The 21830-nt window shown below is 61.6% G+C and overlaps 2 protein-coding genes across 2 annotated transcripts; one reads left to right on the top strand and one right to left on the bottom strand.

The window, feature by feature from the left end:
• Positions 1-464: 464 nt before the first annotated feature.
• Positions 465-8016, bottom strand: GBA2 (glucosylceramidase beta 2). Its single transcript, XM_026720776.2, is given in 18 exon segments — positions 465-926; positions 1019-1210; positions 1290-1405; positions 1483-1625; positions 2938-3044; positions 3132-3283; positions 3655-3762; positions 3932-4036; positions 4153-4328; positions 4697-4822; positions 5266-5419; positions 5508-5610; positions 5988-6227; positions 7059-7222; positions 7225-7276; positions 7371-7486; positions 7572-7663; positions 7741-8016. Coding segments are annotated over 18 exon segments (2595 nt in total). The 5' UTR covers positions 7971-8016; the 3' UTR covers positions 465-707.
• A 70-nt stretch (positions 8017-8086) lies between these two features.
• RGP1 (RGP1 partner of RAB6A GEF complex) lies at positions 8087-18988 on the top strand. The gene is made up of 8 exons (XM_026720805.2): positions 8087-8247; positions 14841-14977; positions 16786-16869; positions 17050-17199; positions 17273-17422; positions 17706-17833; positions 17908-18085; positions 18173-18988. Exons 1-8 carry the CDS (start codon positions 8132-8134, stop codon positions 18394-18396), a joined length of 1167 nt encoding a protein of 388 aa, XP_026576590.2. The 5' UTR covers positions 8087-8131; the 3' UTR covers positions 18397-18988.
• Positions 18989-21830: the final 2842 nt, after the last annotated feature.

The following is a 21830-nucleotide window of genomic DNA, read 5'->3' as shown; positions in this document are numbered from 1 at the left end:
GGAAGGTCACTGAGAGATCCTCCGCTCCCACCCTGGGGCCCCTCCAGAACCATGGGCCCCCTGCTCCCGGGTGCCAGAGGGCCACAGCTCAGCCACGCCTGGACGCCCAGAATGACTGCAAGGCCAGGGCAGGCAGGGGTGCCCATTTCACAGGGCAAGGAGGAGACGGAGCTCCGTCCTCTGCGTGTGTGCGAATGAGCCCAGGGGAAGGATGGCCACCCAGAGGCTCATAGGTGGTGGGAAAGGAGGAGGACCAGACTCTGGGGCAACGTGAAACCCTTCCCCCGGGCTGCCCAGCCCTTTGCAGGGAAGTTGCCCCTTGCCCGAGCCCAGCTCCCAGTGCCCCCCCCCCCCGGAAGGACCAGGCCTGCAAGGTCTCCTTGATCAGCCTAGGCCGGACCTGGGGCACCCCGGCCCCCTCCTGCCCTTGCAAATCACGGCCACCAATAAGCGTTCTGCAAGGCTTTCTCGCCAAGTTCCGTTTATTTTACATTAAAATTATTCAGCCTCTAAAAATAACTTCAGATTATACAGAACGTGATTGTGTGCAAATCAAAGGGGTGGGGGTGGGGTGGGGGGGTGTTGAAGATTGAAGAATGCCAAGACGTCTAAACTGCCCCCTTGCCCAGCAGCTCCTTCATCCTGCCCAGGGCAGACCGGGTCGCACCCGTGGAGCAGGAGCCACAGCCTGCCCCTCCTCCCCTGGCTCACTTGGCCACAGGCAGGGCGGGGGAGGGCTGCCCTACTGCCGCCTGTCGCTCCAAGGCCAGCTGCATGCTCCAGATGCTGAGGGGGCGCATGTAGGCCAGCGAGCGGAAGACCCTCCTCTGGCAGTAGGCCTCGGGGGTCTGGAAGGCCATGCCCAGCCGCTCCCAGACGGTCCGGTAGCAGCCCTCGGCGGTGCGGAAGCCCTCTTGCACCAGGCCCTGTGCTGGGCGAGAGGAAGCCCAGTCAGTCCGTCCGTCCGTCAGGCTGGCAGCCCGCACCCCCTGCCCTCCCCCGGGCCCCCGTCACCCACCTCCTGGATCATGGTGGCGGCCAGGGCGTACACCACGCCCACCCACACCTCGTCCGACTGCAGGCTGGAGGTGTCTGGCAGTCCCGAGGGGCGCATGCCGTTCACGGCCCCCATGGCCCCTCCCGAAAAGCCCAGCACGTTCAGCTCAAAGATGGTCTTCAGGGCGCTGAGCACGTGGCTGCGAGGGAAGACCTGCAAGGACCGAGGGGGACTTGTGGAGCCCCGCCCCACAGCCCCTGCCCCCCCGCGGGCCCCTGGCCCCTGCTCTCACCTCGGACCGCCCCTCGCCCAACCCACACGCCCGCAGGAACCACTGCCCGGCCAGCTGGTCCGCCATGACACTGTCCGAAGAGGGGCCGCGGCCGCTGTCGTAGTTGTAGTACTTCCCTGCAAGAGAGGAAGGGGGAGGTGGGGGCCGGGGCTCTTCCCGGCCCTGCTCGCCCGCCGGCCCGGCCCAGACCTACCGTTCCAGAGCAGCCGCTCAAAGGCTGCCGTGCCCTTAGCCAGGATGTCCGAGTACCTCTCCAGGGCCGGCCCGTCCGACAAGGCCTCCGCCATTCTGCACATCACACAAACGGACGCCAGCCAGAGGCCGCCACAGTAGGCGCTGGCGGAGCAAAGGGGAGGGGGGGTTTCCCAGAGGGAGGGAAGAGAGGCGCCTGCCCGCAGCCCCTCCCAACCGGGGAGGGTGGGGGGCAGGGAGACCCACTCCTGCGTCCCTCAGAGGGGTGACTGGGCACCTGGGTTCCCCTCTTCCCTGGCATGTGCTTCCGCCAGCAGTGATCACTGGGCAGTGGGGGACCCACCCCCAAAAAGAGAGCGGTGGGGCGACGAGGTGCCCCCTGGATCTGTCCCCAGAGCCCTCTCCATAAAAGGCCACCTCGCAGGGCTGGCGTTGTTGGGCAGCAGCAGAATCCCACCAGGCTGAGGTTGTTTTACTCCCCCCCCCAAGGGAGCCACTTCCCAGGGGCATCTCCTCCAGGGGCACTCAGCCCGTTTCCCGCCAGGCAACCCCCTCCCTCCCTCCCTCCCAGAGGCTGCAGGCACAGAGGCCACAAGGGAGGAAGCCCCGGATCAGGTCCACGTGGTCTGTGGCTGAAATGGTGCCCCCCCGCTTTAGTTCTGCCAGCTCTGCAGTGCAGGGCACCCGCCTCTGTCCCCCACCCCGACTGCCCAGCCCTGCCAGCAGGGGAGCCTTCCTCTCCAGGGGGCACCAGGGGCCTTGGGCAGGGGAGGCAGGCGGGGGGCTTTGCAATTGCTTCAGCCAGTGAAGGCAGCAGGGCCCTCCGGGAGGGCTCAGCTGCCAAGCGGTCACTTCCTGGGGGGTGGCAAACAGGAAGGAGCCTTGAATGGCTGGGCAGCCGCGAGAGAACCCGGACTGACCACACCCACCCACCCAGGGGGCCCTGCAACCTTCGCTGTCTGTTCCCAAGGGAAGGCAAGGAGTCTGAGAAGATTCCTGTGTGACCGGCAGGATACAACAAAGTGGCTGGCTTGAATTCTACAGTTGTGGGTTGGCTGCTCGGCCCCAGCACCAGCCCCTCCCCTGGGCCCTCTGGCCTGCAGTCTTGGGGAGTCCAAGAATCTTCCCCAAAGGCTGCAGTGGTTTGTAGCTGGGATGCCCCAGGCATCACGTGGGATTTCTACCCTGGGCATTGGGGTCTTGGGTCCATGCCTCAAAGACCCGACAGAAGACCCCCCACCCCTGCTGTTCAGGAGAAAGGAAATAAGAGATGGCAAGAAATGGCTGCCAGGCTACACCAAGCAGCCCCAGGCGCCACAACAGCCGGGGGGGAGCCGTCAGCCCTTCCAAACAGAGGCTGGAGGAGGGGTCCCAACAGCCCCCCAGAAGGAGGCTCTACTGGGCTGGGTTCTAGGATGGGGGGGGCGGGGGGCAGGGCTCCTGGCCCATCACTCACCTGGCTCCAGTGGCCACCCAGGCATCGTAGGTTTGGTCGGCAAAGCCCGAGTTCTCGATGAGGCCGTCTCCATCTGTGTCGAACCTCAGTTCTGAGTCCATCACGGTCTGAGGGGCGGGGGGGCAAAGGAGTCTGAGGAGGGGTCCGCGGGGGTCCTGGGTGGCTGGCAGCCCCCGCCCTCCCCATCACGGCACCTGGCAGACAGGCCACATGTCCCGCAAGAAGGTCGCGTCCTCCATGAGGAAGTAGTCCCGGTAGACCTGTAGCACGAACTTCAGGTTGAGGTCCTTCCAGGCGGCCGTGTCATGGATCAGGTAGGCGTTGACCCGCTGCCAGGGCTCATCATCTGGCCGGAGAGAGCGGGAGGGGGTGTGGCTTCCCAGAAAGCCTCAAGGGGCCCCACCCTGCTCCTCATCACCCCAAGGAGGGACCCCAGATGACTTCCCCCCTTGGGGGCTTTTGCCCAGAGACCCAGAAGGTGGGGACCGCACAGTCTCCTCTCCCAACAGCCCCGCTCACCCCAAGAGCAGCCACAGGGGAAGCCGCCCCGGGAGTCCATTCAGGCAAATTGGAGGCCCCCAGCCTTCCCCGGGAAGGTCCACCCGCTCCCCACGCAGCGAGGCCCCCAGCCCCGGGCACAGGGAGGGCAGCTGGTCCTGGCTAAGGGCAGCTGCTGTGAGCGCGGCCTGACCTGCGTCTAGGCACGAGGCGCTTTACCTGGCTCTCCGATGTCGTGTGGAACTACATTGCGCAGCTTCACTGGGGCCGTCTGTCCACTCATGAGATACTGCCGAGGGTGAGCATCCTCGTTCAGCACTGCAGCAGCTGGGCAGGGCAGGGAAGCGCCATCAGCGGCAGCCGTCCGCACACCCGGCCCGCAGCTCCTCAGCACAGGCCAGGCCGCCAGGAGCCTTCGGCACAGCTCAAGGGGGGGCGCTTCCTCCCGCCCCCACCAGGGCCACCCTCCGGCCCAGGGCTCCTGCAGGGCACCCACCCATGTCGTACTGCAGGCTGAGCTCCAGCTTGGGCCACAGCATGGCAAGCGCAAAGGAGGCGTAGAAGTGGACGTCGTAGGTGTTATACATCCGGTACTCCTGGCCTGGAAGGAAGAAGTGCCAGTGGCTGAGCATCACACTGGCGTCCCGGGAGCACCAGGGGCTTCCTCCTGGGGGAAGCCCGGACGCTCCCCCCAGCCCCGCCAAAGCAGAGCCTCACCTTCCAGATAGGCAAACCTCCCGTATTCTTGCAAGACTGGGAGCAGCTGGGAGAGGCCCTGGGCATCCCGCAAGGCCTCCCTGTCCTCGGGTCGCAGCTCCAGCCAGAGGGTGCCTCCATCGGCCAGGAAGTACAACTCGTTGAAGAGGGCCGACTTGTACCAGGGGGGCAGGTCGCTGCGAGAGGCACACGGGGTCCTCAGTGGGTCCTCTTCCTCCTCCTCCGAGGGGCGGGCTCACCCCCAGCAGGCCTGCCCGCCTGGCCGGGTGCCCCAGGAAGAGCCAGGGCCAAGGCACCCGCTCAGCAGAAAGAAGGTAGCGCCAACGGGCAGGGGGCAGGTACCCCCCCCCCAAGGCTCACAGAGTCTGTGCAGCCCCACGCAGGGGACGAGGAGCCAAGGGTGAGGAGAGGAGGCAGCACGGAAGCAGCCTAGCCTGGCCAGAGGGGACCATGGCTGCACCTCAGCAGAGGGAGAGCGGGAAAACTCTGGCGGGCACTGGGTCCCCTCCTGCACCTCGGAAGCCCCTCGCCCACAAGGCGCTACCTGTTTGCCAAAATGGGCCCCTGCCAGGCCACGATCTTCTCCTCCCAGGCCTCGTAGCGGCTGAGCAGGTGGTGGGAGAGTGCCGGGCAGGCGTTCCCGTCGCTGCCAAAGAAGCGGGTGTACCACCTGCCGGCAGAGGGGAAGAGGGACCCTCAGCCAACCAGAGCACCAGCTGGCAAGCAGAGAGAGTGGCCGAGTCCCTCCCTGCCACGCCCAGAGGGGGAGGGGGGCAATTTCCCCAAGGGGATGCCAGGGAAACCGGGCCTGTTGTGGGGAGGCTGGCCTGGCTTTTGCCCCAGCTCTGCAGGCCGGACGGGGACAGCCGGGGGACCGTAGGAGGCCCACGTCTGAGCCCAGGAGGGCTGCCCCCGCCTCCACCCCACGGTTTGGTCCCGAGGCAGCCCCACTTCCTGGATCAGGTGGGGCTGAGCTCCGTGAGTGTGCCGCATGCTGGCGCAGCCCTGGGCACTTCCCCGCAGGCAGAGCTGCTGCGTGGGTCACCCAGCTGGGCCCACCTCCAAAGCACGGAGACCCCCAGGAGGGAGCCAGCCCTTCCCGGAAGCACCCACCGGCGATGCTCCTTCTCCGCTGATCCAAAGCGGATGCGAGGCATGTCCCAGGCCAGGCCCAGCTCCAGCACCCCATGCCCGTGACCGGGCACCACGCACGTGGCACACACGGCTGCCGCACACACCTCCCCCTTCTCCGTGGGGGGGCTCTGACCTGCAAGAGAGCCCTGAGCATCAGGGGCCTGGCCTCCCGCCTTTCCCTGCCCCCCCTCAGGCCCCCCCCCCAGTAGCCCAGGGCTCACCTTGAGGAGATGCCAGCCGGCCATCCGCCAAGAGATCCTGCCAAACCTCCTGCCCGGTGCCAGCAGGGTTGAAGGCTGTGAGGTGGGTAACAGCAACACCTTCCTGGGGTGGGGAGACAAGAAAGATGGGAAGGATAGAGGGGACGGATAAGCCAGCCCCCCTCCCCCCCAGCTTTGCCTTGATGGGATGGGGGTGAAGATGGCGGTGAGGAGCGACGGAGCAGGGCAGTCGTGGGCGATGCGGGGCAGCTCCAGAAGAGGCTGCCGGGAGGGGGGCGTGAGGTGCCAGCAGGGGCCTTCCAGAGGCACCAGAGGGGGGAATGCACCCACCACCTCTCGGGGCCTTGTGAGTAGAGGCCTGGCACAGAAGCCGCAAGGGGGGCGCTCCAAGCAGCCTCTCTGCCAGCCTGCCACAGGCAGACCCTAAGGGCCTGGAAGGCTCCCGCGGACCGTTCCTGGCAGGGTCTCCGCGGGGCCTACCTTCTCCCGGGCAGAGATGGCTAGGGTGTAGGGGTTCGTAGGAGTCATGTGGTGCAGCAACACCCCACGGACGCAGCTGCCCCCCTTTTCCACGCTGAAGGGCTCGTTCCAATGGCCGCCCCGGCGGTCCTCCTTGGCCTCCGTGCCGTTTTGGAAGGTGAACATGATGGAGACCTCCAGCTCCTCCGTGCCCTTGTTCTCCACCTCCCAGACGAAAGCGCCCACAGGGAGGCTCGAGTCCTGAGGGCACAAGATGGGCGGCTCGTCTGGGCTCAGGCCCGGCCTCCCCGCCCCCCTCCCAGGAGCACCCGAGGGCCACCGGATGGAGGAGCCAAGGCCCCCGTCCCCCTGCCCAGAGGAAACATTGCCCGTCCGTGCACAGGGGGTCCTCAGGCTACAGTCATACATTCCGTGCCCAAAGGTTCAAGGGTGCTGCACTCTGCTTGCACCCATTCCTGGAGCGGGAGGCCCTGCTCGGGCTTCCCATGCCCCCGTTGTCTCCCGTTTGGAGCCCTGCACTACTCTGCCCATGGGGCGCCGCTGGTCCCCTTTAAAGCCCCAAGTGGCATAGCAGCGGGTTATCTGGCAGGCTGCCTCTCCTGGAGGGCATGGCTAGGGTGGGGAGGGCTGGAGAAGGAGGCGGCTCCAGAACAAGGAAGCTCTCCCTTCTGCCCAGGCAACACGGCTCTTTCTGGCTGAGCTCTTCCTTCCCTGGGGCTTCAGCTTGGGCCACTGGAAAAGGGCCACGGAGAGGGGGCCCAGTGGTCGCCCGGAGGAGGAGCGCATCGGCTCCCTTTTAAATTGCAACCTCAAGCAGGCAGTTACACTGTACAGATCACTCCAAAGTCAGACCGACTTTGGCAGGCAGGCTGATTACAAATTACACAGCCCAGGGCGGATGTTTTCTCTGAGCAGCAGGTTCGGAGGAGGGAATTTGCTGGAGCAATTAAATCCAGCAGGTGTGTGGCTGGAAGCCAAGTGGGGGAGGGGCAGCGGTGCAACTGCAGGCGGAGGCGCAGGGGTTGAAGCCCGGGCCTTCCCCAGCGCCCCGGGGCGGGGCGGGGGCCTCACCTGGTAGTCGTGCGGGATGACCGGCGTGATTTGCCGGCAGGTCAGCACCACCTCCTGCCCAGGCAGCTCGTAGACGGTCCAGGCGCGCGGGTAGAGCGCGTGGTAGAAGGCGTAGTGGCCGCAGAAGCCCCAGTTCCAGCCCTGCAGCCGGCTGGGCCTCTCGGGGAGAGCACCTGCTGGTAGACCGTCCGGCCCTTCCGCCGCAGGCAGACCGTGAACTGAAGGGAGAGGGAGGGCCAGGCCGGCCGTCAAGGCGCCGCGGCGGAGGGCCGCGCCAAGGAGCCCCGGGGCGCGCCTCCTCGCCCGACCCACCTGGTCCGCCGTCACGGCCCGGTGCTGGTACATGCCCGGCGAGAGCTGCCACCTGCAGAAGTCGCCGCGCCAGCCGCGCGTGACGGTGCCGCCGCCCAGGCCCCCCAGCGGGCAGCCTGCGGAGAAGGGAGGAGCGGGAGCGGTTGGACGGCGGCCCCGGCGCCCCCTCCCCTCCCCTCCCCCCCCCCGGGCGGCCCCTACCGTAGATCGGGCGCAGCGGCTGCGGGTGCAGCAGGTCGATGAAGGGCAGCCGCTTCTCCACGTGCGTCTTCCGGTACCACCAGCCGAGGTACCTGCGGGGGAGGGGGGGGTCAGCCGGGGGGGGGTGGCGCGCCCTCCCGGCCCCCTCCGGGGAAGGGGCGCCCCCTACCTGAAGGCCAGCCCCAGGTGCCGCAGGGCGTGCGCGGGGGAGACGTCGCCCGCCTGCAGGGGCTTCCTGCGCTCGGCGAAGCGGTGGGCCAGGCACAGCCGCCACCCGAACCGCGGCACCCCGCGCCCCGCCGCCCGGCCCTCATAGCGGCTCATCAGCTCCGCCGCCGCCGCCGCCCCGTCCTCCGCCCGCGCGTCCCGCCCGCAGCCCGCGCAGCCCCCGGTCGCCATCGCTGGATGAGCCGGCGCGGCGCGGCGGACTCCCAGGCGGCGCCAAGGAGCTGGGAGCGGAGGGGGCGGGGCCTAGCAGGCGGGCCCCGCCCCGCCCCGGTGAGCGGGAGGGAGCGAGTGCGCGTGCGCGTGCCACGTGGCCGGCCCCGCCCTCCGCGGCCATGATCGAGGTCTCGGCGTCGCTGCTGCGGGGCGCCGCTTTCCTGGCCGGGGAGGCGCTGGAGTGCCTGGTGACGCTGCGCAACCCGCTCCCGCCCGACGCCACCTCTGCCTCCAGGTACGCCCCGCCGGGGGGCGCCCTCCACCCCCGCCCCGCCGGCGCCGCCGCAGGCCGCTCCTTGGCTCGGTCCCTCCCCCCCGTGTCGCCCTCGACCCGGAATGTCCGCCTCGCGTGCCCCGCCCGGCCCGCTGTAAACGGGTGCAGAGTCAGGAGGGTCCTCGGAGGTCCTCTAGTCCAGCCCCCATTCCCAGGCAGGGGCCGTCCGGTCGTCTCTTAAAAACCCTCCAGGGTGGAGGAGCCGCACCTTCAGCTCCGCCGGCCGGTGGTCCTGCCTGCCCGGAAATCCCCCCGAGTTCCCGGTTGCTCCTCTCCGCGGCCGGTTTCTCCTGCCTTCTAGTGCTTTGGGGGTAGGACGACCCCCCCGCCTGCTTCTTTGGGGCAGCCCCTCAAAACCCCCCGCCCTCCAGTAGAGCAGACTCGGCCGCTTCTTGCAACCGTCCCTCCTCTGTTTCGGCCCCCCGGCAGCCCTCTCTGCATCGGGGCGGCCAGAGCTGGAGGTCCAAGCGCGACCCTCTGCGAAGGCGGCCTGGGAACTGACTCCGCCGCCCGCCCTTGATCCGGGTCCCCCTGACCTCGCCCCTCTCGCTCGAATCTCCTTTGGTCAGATGGGGCCCAGGGCTCGAGTGGGTCGAGACCCATCCGGAGAGACCCATCCTCAGCCTCTGCGGGCGGAAGCCAGGCAAGACCCGAGACTGCTTTGCAGAGGCTGACGGGAGCTGCCCCCTGGGTGATGCTGTGTGGAGGGGCAGGCAGGCAGGCAGGCAGGGCCCCCTCCGCAAGGGTCTCCCCTGGGCCCAGCGCTCTTGGGTGCACCCAGAGAGCTAAACCCTGGTGAAGGGGACTGGAGGCTAAAACAGGGGAAGAAGAAGAAGAACGGTTGCAGGAACCGGGCCTGGCTAGTCTAGTGAAGAGAAGGACCAGGGGAGACAGGAGAGCAGCCTTCCAATACCTCAAGGGCTGCCCCAAAGAAGAGGGAGTCAAGCTATTCTCCAGAGCACCTGAAGAGCAGGACAAGAAGCAAACTCAACAAGGAGAGAAGCAACTTAGAACTAAGGAGGAATTTCCTGACAGCGAGAACAATTAACCAGTAAACAACTTGCCTCCAGAAGTTGTGGATGCTCCAACACTGGAGGTTTTTAAAAAAAATGTTGGATAACCCTTTGTCTGAAGTGGTGTAGGCTTTCCTTCTGCCTCGGCAGGGGGTTGGACTAGAAGACCTCCAGGATCCCTTCCAACTCTGTTATTCTATTCTGTTCTATTCTATTCTGTTTTATTCTGTTCTATTTCTTATTCCTTGTTCCTATTCTATTAATGCAGTGACGGGGATTGAGTCCAGTCTGGATGGGGGGGGGGATCCCATTTCATCTCCCTGTTTATTTTTATTTATTAGGTTTCCTGGTGGCTTATAAATGATAGAAACAAGTGAAAAATAAAAGATTAAAAGGAGCTGACATTCAAACATTATTAAAAGCTGCTCTCTAGCCCTGCCTACAAGAGCCAAGAGGTGGATGGGATGGGAATGAGGATTTTTTACTGCCCCCTCGGGGCCTGGCCAGCAGGTCAAGCCGGCTTTTGATTCCCTCCCAGTCGGCCACAACAGAGGGGCCAGTTCTCACCTCTGCAGCGAGACTGGGCCCACAGCAGAGAAGGCTGTGACCTCCTTGCTCCGCTGCTTCTGTTCCTTAACAGGCAGGGTCCATAGCAGGCCTCTTCCACTGGGGTGAGAGGGTTGGGCTAGCCCCCTCCTCAGACACCCTGGGCTTGAGTTTGATCCGGAAGCAAACCAGCAACCAATGCAGCTCGCAGGCTAACCGTGTTGTGTGTGCAGCCCAAGGAGCTCCCAGGAGTGTGTCCGGGGAGCCACACTGCCTTCTGCACCGGCTGCAGAAGCTCCCGTGCAGAGCGCATGTTTTGTTGTTTGTTAAATAGTTATCAGTAGACTGAGATGGGGGACCATATACGTTGTTTAAGTAAGTTATAAAGTGTTGGATGGGGTCACACTGTCCCAGATAGACCCAGGGTGGAGTCTGGAGGTCCTCCTGGACTCAAGGAGCAGACGGCCCGGAGGGGTGACCCCATGTGGCTCACCTCACAGGGATTCCTCCCTTGGTCACCTCCGCGGCCTGTGTGGGGCGGCCCTGGAGGAGCATCCAGGGACTTTGGCTGCTGCACACAGCGCACGGCACAGGCAGCTGGGGACATTCCTGGGCAGGCATGTGCTGTTCCTCTGTGCCGTGAGCTTCCTGGCTTGCCCGTTTGGCTCTGGGTGCAATTCCAGGGCCCTCCCTCTGCCAGCAAAGCACATCTTAACCCTCTCAGAATCCATTTTTACTTACAATTATTCGATTGCTTTGACTGGTTTTTACATTCAGTTTTAAAGGGTTGGTTTTATTGCACACTGTCCAAAGTTCCCTTGTATGAAATGGGCTGCCATATAAATTTGATAGCTAAACATAAATAAATTGCCTAGATGAGAGAATAGAAAGAATGTACTTCAAATTTGCCGATGACACAAGGCTAGGAATTGGGGGGGGGCGTGGGGTTTGATAACTGTGCTGATCAGTTGGCTGGAGTCTTTACCAGGATCTTCAATCGGTCTTTATCCTAGTCCACTATTCCATCTTGTTTGAAGGCTTCCACCATTGTTCCGCCACCAAAGAAGTTCCCAATCAATAACCTCAACGATTACAGACCAGTGGCACTCACTCCTATCATCATGAAGTGCTTTGAGCAATTGGTCTGCCGGCACATCATTTCTGGTCTTCCGTATACATTTGATAAACACCAGTTTGCATGCAGAAAAAACAGATCTACAGAGGACACTATAGGCATCATTCTTCACGCTGCTCTGACTCATCTAGAACAGCGGGAGGGCTACGGGAGGATGCTTCTTGTGGATTTTAGTTCTGCGTTTAACACAATTCTTCCACATAAACTAATGTCTAAACTTCTGGACCTTGGGCTTTCTAATTCAATCTGCCTTTGGATTATGGATTTCCTGTCTGGCTGCTCACAGAGGGTCACGTTAGGTAATCATACCTCTTCAGCCCTTATTCTTAACGCTGGTACACCACGGGGTTGTGTGTTGAGTCCCTTACTCTATCCTCTTTACGTGTGCATGACTGCATTCCCACTCACGCTAGTAATACTATTGCTAAATTTGCAGATGATACAACAGTGGTGGGACTTATCTTGGGAGGGGGGCGGGGGGATGAGTCTGCCTACTGAGATGAGGTGGACCGGTTGCTTTCGTGGTATGGAGACAAAAACTTGGTCCTCAACACCAATAAGACCAAGGAGCTTATAATGGACTATAGAAGGAACAGACCAGACATCCAGCCCTTGCTTATCAATGGAGACCGAGGGGAGCAAGTGACCAGTTTTAAGTTTCTGGGTGTTACCCTAAAGAGGACCTGACCTGGGATGCTGACATTGCAGCCCTGGTCAAAAGGGCCCAGCAGAGATTCTACTACCTGAGGCTTCTCAGAAAACAACAACTGAATGAAAAACTGCTGTGACCTTCTACCACTGCACCATAGAAAGCATTTTTACTTACTGCACCTCTGTATGGTTTGCCAATTGCACAGGGGCAGATAGGACAGCACTCCAGAGGGTGAACGTCCTTGCCCAGAGGATCCTGGGTTGCCCTCTCCCCTCTTTGGAAGAGCTTTATAAATCCCGCTGCCTTAAGAAAGTTCAAAACATCCTCAAAGATCCATCTCATCCTGGGAACCCTTTTTTTTTGAACTATTACCATCTGCAGATGGTACAGGATAATAATAAAAACAAGGACAAATAGGCTGAAAAATAGCTTCTATCCCAGGACAGTAGCTCTTTTGAATTCTGCTGTATAGTGCAGTGTTGGTGTGGTGTTGGGGGTTTCCGGTTCAATGTGTGAAAGGTGAAGGATGTGTGTTTGTGTTTATTTTCATGGTCATGATGTGCACTGGAGATGGTGTTTGATTTTGTCGTACGAGGTGCAAAGACAATAAAGTAAAACTAAAATGGGAGGAACAAACCTGACACAAACCCGGGATAATTGCTAGCACTTTAGAAGAGAGAAGCCAAGGGGATTCAGGGGGTTCCTGACAGACCTGAGCATTGGACCTACCCAACAAGATGCAGTTCAGGGCTGAGAAAAGGAATGTCCTGCAGTTAGGCAGGAAAAACCAGATGCACAGGTACAAGATAGGCTCAGCAATGGGGAGAGGCATCTAGTGGACCACCTTTCGCGTCCTCAATGTGCTGCTGCTGCTGTTGCCAGAAACACCAAGGCCGTTCTAGGCTGCACCCACAGAGGGGCAGCATCAAAACCACGGGACGCGATCGTGCCATTTCATACTGCGCTAGGAAGGTCCCCCTGGGAATACGGCATTCGGTTCTGGCCACCGTGATACAAAAATGATGGCGAGACCCTGGAAACAGTGAGGAGAAGAGCAACGCAGATGATCATGGCTCTTGTAAGCATGGTTTTAGCGCAGTTTTTAATCCTATTTTAACCTCTGCTTCTTTTAATCTTTCAATTCTTTTTCAGTTGTTCCTGTAATTTTTAAGAGGCTAAATTGTAAGAAGCTAAACTACAACCAGCAGCTAAAGGAACCCCAGGTGGGCAGGTTTAGTTTAAGGAAGGGAAGGCTTAGAGGAGACTTGATAGCTGTCTCCCAGTGCCTGAACAAGGCTGCCACAGGGAAGAAGGCCTCAATTTTGTCTCTAGGATAAGACGCAGTAGGTGGAAGCTCCTCGGAGGGAAATGGAACCTGGAGATAAGGAGGAATTTCAGTGGGAATGAATCATCGGGAACAGCTTTTGCCTCCTGGAATTATGGGTACTGGAGTTTTTTAAAGAAAAGATTGGATGGAATCCTGCCTCAGGCAGGGGGTTGGACTAGAAGACCTCCAAGCTCCCTTCCAGCACTAATGGCTTTATGATTCTAATTTCAGAAGTTTAACTGAAATACTTGACTATTGTGCCTCATTTGACAAAACGCGTTTTACGTGCGGAGAAACGGAGAATGTTGCGCTTAACAGTAAAAACCCAGTGCGAGCAAGAGGGAGGCTGGTCAGAAGGCGGGATGTGGCTATGAGCCCCTTGGAAAAGGCCTCTTCCCCACTGAGCAGGGGGTGGGTGACTGGCCTTAGCCTGATCCAGTCAGACCCTGGGTTGACGAAGGGAGGGGCCGAGGCAGAGCAAGGAGCCTGGGCAGCAGGAGGGCGGCTGGAGGGGGGCAGGGGGCTCTTTTGCCCTCAGCCCCATTTCTTGGAGGGGGCTTAATGGCTTGGGCTAGTCGTGGCTTGTGGCTGGGCCCCGTCACAGGGGGATCGGTGGAGGGGGGCGCCGGGGGTGCCAGCCAGCCCCATATCCTGCCCAGTGGCCCCAGAGGCAGTCCAGGAGCCCCACCCACCCCACAGGGAGGTCAGGAAAGGCGGCAGAGACACACCTGGAGCAGCCGGGACACTCAGCTGGGACTCGCTCTAGAGCAGGAGGGTCATAGCCGAGGCCTGTGGGACGGATCCAGCCCAGCCCACGAGGCGATTGGAGCCAGCCTGCAGCGCCATCCTGGTCTTCCCAGCGCGAAGGGGAAAGACCGGGCCCGCCTGGCTTCGGCTTTTCAGTTGGAAAGGCACACCTAGTTGGCCACCCCCGCCACCCCCCGGGCGAGGTCCACCGCAGCCCTCGATACAATGGAGTTTGGCCCCCACCCTGCTCTAGGTGAAAGCGAGGGGCTGCCGGCCGGAGCTCTGAACGGACAGTCCTCGGAGAATCGGACAAGGAACACGAATGGACATCGGCCCCAAGACACTTTTAATCTGTTGAACTCATGCAGAGTGCCAGAGACATTACGCACTCACACACGTGGTAGCCACTAACGGTTAATTTCCTGTTTCTGGAGACTTCTAGGTATAATCCCTCTCTACCTCCTGAGATTCTATTTGCCTTCAGCGTGAGGGGCCAGAGTCACCCAAAGTTTCTCAGGCAGCAAAACCGTGGAGAGAGTGTGTTGCCTGGTGAGGAAGGCAGCAGTAGCCGGGGCAGAAGTCCCCTGCCCTTCCGAGGGGCCCCTCTGCTTCCCTGGGCAGTTCGACTGCCCGCCTGACCTCCGAAGGCAGCTGGAGCCTCTTCTGGGGGGTCCAAGCAGCAGGGGAGGCAGGCTCCCAAGGGGGGGCTGGGAGGAGCTGGACAACAGAGCCCGAGCCCCAGGCCCTCCCCGCTGAATGGGCCCCCACAGAGGCCGGCCAGCTGCAGCACCAGGGTCGTAGGAGAGAATAATTCCACAAAAGGTACCTGCTGACTGGAGGGCTTTGTGAATGGCCCAGTGCCCCCCTCCCCATGCCCAGTTCTCCCCTGGCACCCCCTGGGAGCAGCCAAGGCGGGGGTGTTGCTGCAAGGGTAGAGCAGCGTAGGGGCATTGTAGTCCCAGAGGAGGAGGAGGCGGAGGCGGCACGAACCTTATGTAGAAGATGGCAGGTGTGCTGTGAGAAGGTGCTCCTGGCCCTCTGAAGGTTTCCTTCTCGCTGGGCTCCAGTGGGTGAGCTGCCCAGCGGCCTGGTGCTGGCATGCGCTGGCATTCCTCTCCTCTTCCTTTCTTCCAGTGAGATTCTGGCCTGGGCCAGTGCTCAGATCCACTGCCAGTTGCACACCAGTGAGAGCCGGGTTGCTCTGCCACCTTCACAAGATACCAGCTATGACGCCCAGGCAGAAAACGAGACTGTCTTTGTGCCCAACAGAGGTAAGTTCCATCTCAAGGAGGGAGCCTCTTGGGGAGGGGGCAGTCATTGCCTGACCCCAGAGGGTCAAAGGGGGACCCTGGGACTGGGAAAGGGAGGCCCTTGCTGGTCTTCCAAGTGAGGCCTGGCACCCTGACAACAGAGCCCACCATCGTGGCAAGGGAGGCACGGAAGCCGTGAGCGGACTGTTTGCTTGGGCCTCTCTGGACAAGGAGAGGACGGGAGATCCCCTGCATGGGCTTCGGATGACCGCTCCTCCCAAGGAGGCGGCCGGAGGGAGGGATGGCTTTCTGTGGTTTTGAGCCCCGGGAGACAAAGGGATCCGCCCTCTTGCTCACAATTGCTGCAGAGACTTTGAACATGAAATTTGCAAACTTCATTTGCTAATTACTTTTGGAAATTGCTCATTAAGTCCTTGTAAGCTATTAAAGGCTTTTGGACCTTGAGTTTTCTTTCAATCTTGAATAAAATAAAATAATCATAAGGTGGCAACCAAATAGAGGCACTCCTGCACTTATGGCCATTAGTTCCAGTGACTGTTCAAAGTTACGACCGTGCTGGGGAAAAAAGGAGCCAAGCAAGGCCTTTGTCCACAGAAAAAGGGGCTCCGGCGGTGGCCCTGCGATCACAGGAGCCGAATGTGGGCGCTTGGCCACCCCCTCCCCCCTCCCCTTTGGGCCTCCCTGTCAGAAGCAGCAGGGGGTGGGTGGGTGGGGTGGAGGACCAGCTGCTGCTGCTGCCCCTAGGCCCCCCTCACGTTCCCCTGAGACCCAGTTTCCCTGCGCCCCAAAGGATCTGCTCCCCTTGTCCCCCCCCGCTGCTTGCTGGCAGCCTGTCTGGGGCACCTGGCCTGGAGAAGGAGGATTGTGGGAAGAGGAGGAGCCCATTCTCCCCATCCGTGGGAAGCCCCGATCCCCCCGCTGCACCCTCCAGATCCCGCCATGGGGCTTCCCAGTGGTTGGAAGAACCAGACTCCGTGCGGGAGGAGAGCCTCGCATAGGCCAGGTGCGCCTGACAAGTGGGGGCAGAGGCAGAGGGGGCTGGCCTGCTGGCTGTGGGTCTAGAGGCGGCATTTCTCGGGGGCAGCGGCAGGACTGGGGGGCTGAAGGCAGTACCGGGGGCGGCTGGCTGCTGAAGACGCCTGGCCTCCACTCCCCCCCCCCAAACACCCAGACCCAGTGGCGCCACCAAGTGTCAGTCCGCAGGGCAGCCCAAGGGGCACCGGAGGGTGGGCAGGTGGGGGCAGCTGCAGTCGAAAGGGCTGCCAGCCAGGGTGGGGGCTTCCAGGGGCCGCCATGGCTTTGCGTGGCAGCCCCCTCCCGGGGACACCCCCACAACCCTTACCTGGGATTCCACCCTCTCAGTGGACCACCCTTCCTGGGTGAGCCCGAGTGGAGGAGCCAGCGGCTGGGCAAAGGGGCCACATGGCATCTCACTTAACGGCTGCTTTGTTCAAGGACATTGGTGCTTGTATGTCGGGGTTGCTTGTACGCTGCTACCTGCAGGCTTGTTGCTGGTCCCAGGACCCGAGGGAGAATTACGCAGGTTGCAAAGGAAGGGAGCCCGGGGGGGGGGGGCAGAGGAGGTCTGCCTTTCTGGCCTCCAGGGGACGGGCAGGGGTGGTGGTGGCTCAATTGCTTTATGCTTGTGGCAAAGGTCGTTACTCGTTTCTCTTTTTTCTCCTTTCTCTAAGTCTAGTTTGTACTAGATTTCACAACGATAACCAAATTTCTTAATAAAAGCTGCATTTAAAAAAAAAGGAAGGGGAAAGAAGCCTTGCTGTGGACTAGTGACATGCGTTGCCTTGCAGGAGAGCGGGGTCAGTGCATCCTGTCGACGCCCCCAAAGATCCTCTTCTGTGACTTGAGGCTGGATCCCGGCGAGTCCAAGAGCTGTGAGCACAGACTCCCCTTCCTGTAGGGGCTGCGCGGAGGGGCGAGGCAGGCGGGTGGCCGCCCCAGAGCGGCTGTAGGGAACCTGCCCTGCCCTCCCCACCTGGCAGGAGTCCGCTTCCGTGCCTGCCCCGTCTCGGCTGGCCCAGCTCAGCGGCCCCCTCCCCGCCCTCTGCCCCCAGACTCCTACTGCGAGACGCTGCCGGTGGACGGGCCGCCCTCCTTCCGTGGCCAGGCGGTGAAGTATGTCTACAAGCTGACCATCGGCTGCCAGCGGGTGAACTCGGCCATCAAGCTGCTCCGAGTGCCCTTCCGAGTGATGGTGCTGCAGGGTAAGGCCCCTCCCCTCCGCCTGCCCAGGACTCCAGCCTGCCAGGCCTCTGACGCGGCTTCCTGTCTCCCCAGGGCTCAGAGGCTACCCCTTTCCCCAGGATGAAGCTGTGGCCCCCTCCAACCCCTTCTTGGAGGAGGAAGAGGGCGGCGCCAAGAGGTCCTCCCGCCTGGCAGACTTGGCCACGGAGCTCCTGACGGTCGCCACTTCGCGGCGGAGTTTGCGTAAGTCCCCCTCCACCCCAGATGACTGTCCCTGGCAGCCCCCGCCCAAACCCAGCCTGTGGACCCCTCTGACCGTGCCCCCACTCCCCCCATCGTGCCCAGGGGTTCCTCTGGGAGAAGGCCAGCAAGAGTCCTGCGGCTCCTTCCGGACTCCGGCCATCGGGGGGCGAGGCTGAGCACCATCCCGGCCTCCCCCCCCTCCTCCTCCTGGGGCGGCTCCCCCCTCCATGAGCACCTGCTGGGCCATCCCCCTGAATCTCAGGGCAGCGCTCCCCATCCTCAGATCTGTTCAGCATCAGCAGCGCCCAGGGCCGAGTGGCCACCTTCTGCATCTTCAAGACCGTCTACAAGATTGGGGAGGACGTGGTGGGGACCTTCAGCTTCTCCGAGGGGGACACCCCGTGCCTGCAGGTGAGGGGGCCCAGGGGCCACCCAGGGGGGCTGCAGGGGGCCCTCCTGGGCTGACAGGCTGCTCTCCCCACCAGTACCTGGTGAGCTTGCAGACGGAGGAGCGGGTGCAAGAGGCCTTCCAGCGCCACAGGGCCCAGGCTGCCTCGTACAGCACCCACGCCCGGCACCAGGAGTCCTGCCTGCACACGGCCCGGACCAGCTTCAGCCTGCCCATCCCGCTCAGCTCGGCCCCGGGATTCAGCACCAGCGTTGGTGAGCCTGCGCGGCCCCTCTGGCCCCCTGGGGGAGGACCTGCCTGTCTCCCCTCGCCCTGAGCGCCTGCCTGCCTGCCTTCCGCAGTGTCCCTCCAGTGGAGGCTCCACTTCGAGTTTGTCATCCTGCGGGACGTGGCCGAGGCGCCCGTGGCTCCCAAGGACCAGTCGGAAGCCGCCAGCTGGACGGGAGGGGAGCAGGTGGACGTGGACACTTTCAGCTGGGATTTGCCCATCAAGGTGCTGCCCACCAGCCCCTTGCTGGCCACCTCCGCCTCCCAGCTGCCCAGCTGCAGCTCCCTCTCCATCTGAGCAGGGGGGGCCGGTGGGAGAAGAGCCCGGGGCCCTGCCCCCTGCGGAGTGGCAGGCTGTGGCAGGCAAGACCTGGCCCTGTGCCTTAGGACCTTCCCAGGGGCCTGCAGCAGCCCGGGTTCCAGAGGTCATTCTTGGTGCCCCTCCAGCCCCTCCCCGTCCGGAAAGGAAGGGCCCGTGGCCCCTCTCCCCCCTGGAGGTTCAGGGGCTGTGCTCCGTTTAGTAGCCCTGGAGGGGCCCTGGCTTTAAGGCTGGAAGCCCCTTCTGCCTGGGGTCGTGCCCACTCCAAGGACTTTGCCCTCCCGACCTTCTGCTCAAGTTGCCCAGGGAAGAGTTTGGCCTTCCTTGCAGCCAGGGACGGGCATCAGCAAGGGGTTCTCTGCCCAGGTGCTGGGTGGGCGTGGCCACGGTGGGCGTGGCCTAGTCAGCCTCCAGTACCACGGCCGGGGGGGGCGTTTTTGCTCACCGCCCTTAACTTACTCTGTAGGTTCAGTTACTTCGTGTTACCTTTTGAGGAAAGAAATGCCAGTATAAGTGTGACTCTCCTGGTGTATTTAGCTGAACAAGGACTGAATAAATGGAAGTAACCCTGTGGAGTTGTGTCTGGCTGGTGTCTGGCCACCAGGCTCCGTGGAGCCAGAACGTGGTCCGGGCCCGTTTGGGGGAATGATCCTTACTAGACTTCCTGGCTGGCTTTGACTTCCACAGATGCACCCCAAGCTCGGCTTGTCCGCTTGCTTTTGGGGTGGAGGGAACGGATGGTCCCCACTGGCTGCAAGAGGCTCCATAACTGCTAGGCTATCCCCACAGCCTGACCCTCTCCAGAGGAGGCCAAAAGAGCCGGGGAGGGAGGGGGGGAGTCCAGGAACCCACCCACCCCGCCCCCCAGGGAACCAGGCAGGAGCCCTCGGGGGACAAGGTGCCCCTGCTGGACCCCTTCCCTTCTGCTCCTTGGGCTCCCCCTGCGGCAAAGGGGGGGCCTGGAAGCAAGGGGAGGGGAGGGGGGGGCGGCTTCTTTTCATCCCCTACGGAGCCAGCCGGTCCAGAGTGACGCTGGAGGGAGCGCAGGCAAAGGGGGCCTGGGTGAAGAGAGAGGAGACCTCTACGCTAAGCCAGGGGTGTCAAACTCAAGGCCCAGGGCAGGCAGGACCTGGCCCACGCTGTGGCCGCACCCGGATCCCCGCGTGGCTTCAGCCCAGGCTACCCAGTGCAGAGCCGTTTGGGGAGTGGTGTCAAGCTGGCCACGCCCACCCCCACCCCAAGGTCAACCACAGCCCTGGTGTGGCCCTCAGCAGCAGGGAGGGAAGCCTCACCTGGAGCCCAACCCGCCAGGAAGGCCTGAGCCAACCTCTCGGAAAGAGGCTCCCCTGTTCCAGGAGGGGAAGGATGGCCAAGCATGGAGGCCTTGCCAGTCTTCAAACAAGGGCCTTTAATAGGGAGCCTGGCCTAAGCCCCCTTTGGGCTGACAGGTGGCCCTGGAAGCCACGGAGAGAGCCAAGCGGGCCGGAATGGCTGCATCGCCCCCGTGCGACCTCATCCACAAGGGTAGCCAAGCCAAGGCTGTCTCCAAAACACGAAAAGGGCCCCAGTTATCCGCTGCATCCAGGGCTTGTGAGCCCCCCCTGCGCCCCGGATATCCATGATCCATTGTCTCCTGTCATCTTCCAGCTTTGCCAGCCTGGTCTCTCCACACCTGGGGGGGACGCCACTCCCAGGGGACCTTTTCAGTGCAGCTGAGGTCCCTTCCGAAGTGGGGGAGCCCTTCTCCTCTGGGGGGGGGGGTCTTCTCCCACTGCAGGCCAGAGCCAAGAAACGTCAACACTGCGGAGGAGCCTCCCTCTCGCTCTCCCTGCAATGCCCCTCCCACCTTCTGGCAGAGGGAAGGTCTGAGGGCTGTGCAGAAAAGCCCCCCCCAGCAATCCCCCCCCCCCTCGGTCAGCTGGGATTTACTGCATCCCTCCCTGCAGAATTCTTCTCTGGGGTCTGGACCTAAACCGCTCCCCCATCCCAGTCCTTCCCTGACCATTCCTCCGGAGCAAAAGCGGGGGGGAGTTAAGGGGCCTGGCAAAGTGATTAGGAAACAAGGGGGGGGTGAGGTTTGGGGGGGGTTCCGAATGTTTCATTCCCAGGCTAAGTAAGGTCTTCAGCAGAGGCCAGGGAACAAGGCCCAGCACCTGTCGACTTGGCCACCTGGACCAGCTCGCCCAGGGAACTTGGCTTAAGGAGGCCAGCATTGCCCAGTGGCCGGTTCTTCTTCTCTGTCATCCAGAAGAAGACAAGCTAAACCCTGCCGGCCAGGGGAGGCCGGTGTGGGAAATGGCTGCGCAGGTGGGTGGATGGAGAGCTCAAGAATGTGGCCTGCAACCTCTCCCTCACAGTCTTGCAGCAGATCCTGTTTCCAGATCAGAAGACGAGACCACGAAAGGTTGGAGAACGCAGGTTTTTATTCGTGCTCAAAGGTTCAGAGCATCAGAATGGCAAATTCTGAACCCCCGGCTCTTCCTGGGGCGTCACTTTCATACATGTCATAACCTCAGCCTAGCCCGGGGCGTTTCTTACGTTAAACTATACCAAAAAGGAGAAGTACATTTCTGTTATTTTCCAGACCCGTCCTTATTCACTGAAACATGCCTACTTCCAGTTCAGCAATTTCGTGATTTTGCACAATATTTCTGAAATAAGAAGCAAGGTAAGGGGGGGTCAGAGGATTTCTGGTAAATGCATATTTTGTTTTGGACCTTCCAGGCTGCTTCATTGCCAGCCCACAGTGCGTTTGTAATCGGGACATTCCCGTTGCAGCCCCCGAAACTCCAGGTGCAAACATTTCTCCTAGCTGAAGGATTGTTCTTTGTAGATAACAGAAGGGCAGGGAGGAGCGGGGGCCCATGGCCAGAAGCAAGTCATGGGGGTTTCCCTGCCGTGGTTATTAGTCCCGTCCCCCACCCCCCGCATTTATGCCCCGGAGAAAACGGGGAGGGGGAGGGGGGGACATGAGACAAGGCCTTTGGGGGAGGAGGAGGAGGCCTCTTTCAGCAGGGACTGACTTTGGCCAATGCCACGGAAGCCTCCGCTGTGGGCTTCCGGTCCTGCCTTTGGGCTCCCCAGCGGTGAAAGGCCGTTTATAATACAGCTGCTGAGAGGAGGATAAACCACCTGCTCCCGGCTCCTCCTCCCTCTTCGATCTTTTTCACAACTTCACGAACTTACCTGAATTAGGGAAAGTTCATCAAGTGATTCTGTTTTTGTTTGTTTGTTTTTATGCCTCCTATATTAAGACAACTGTATATTTGATAAATTTTGTTTCTTTAGGGTGTTGGCTATTCCTGCCAGCTTAGTATATGGAAATGTGGTAAGTTCCCCTTCTATTCCCTCATTTAGGAAGATATGGAAGAGTCCTGGGCTTAAGGCAGAACCTTGTGGCACCCCACTGCTTA

Source organism: Pseudonaja textilis, chromosome 2 (assembly GCF_049901715.1).
Source record: "Pseudonaja textilis isolate UNSWEBS1 chromosome 2, rPseTex1.2, whole genome shotgun sequence".
Lineage (NCBI taxonomy): Eukaryota > Metazoa > Chordata > Lepidosauria > Squamata > Elapidae > Pseudonaja > Pseudonaja textilis.
Note: the sequence above shows the minus strand (reverse complement) of the source record. Positions and strands in the feature narration are given on the sequence as shown.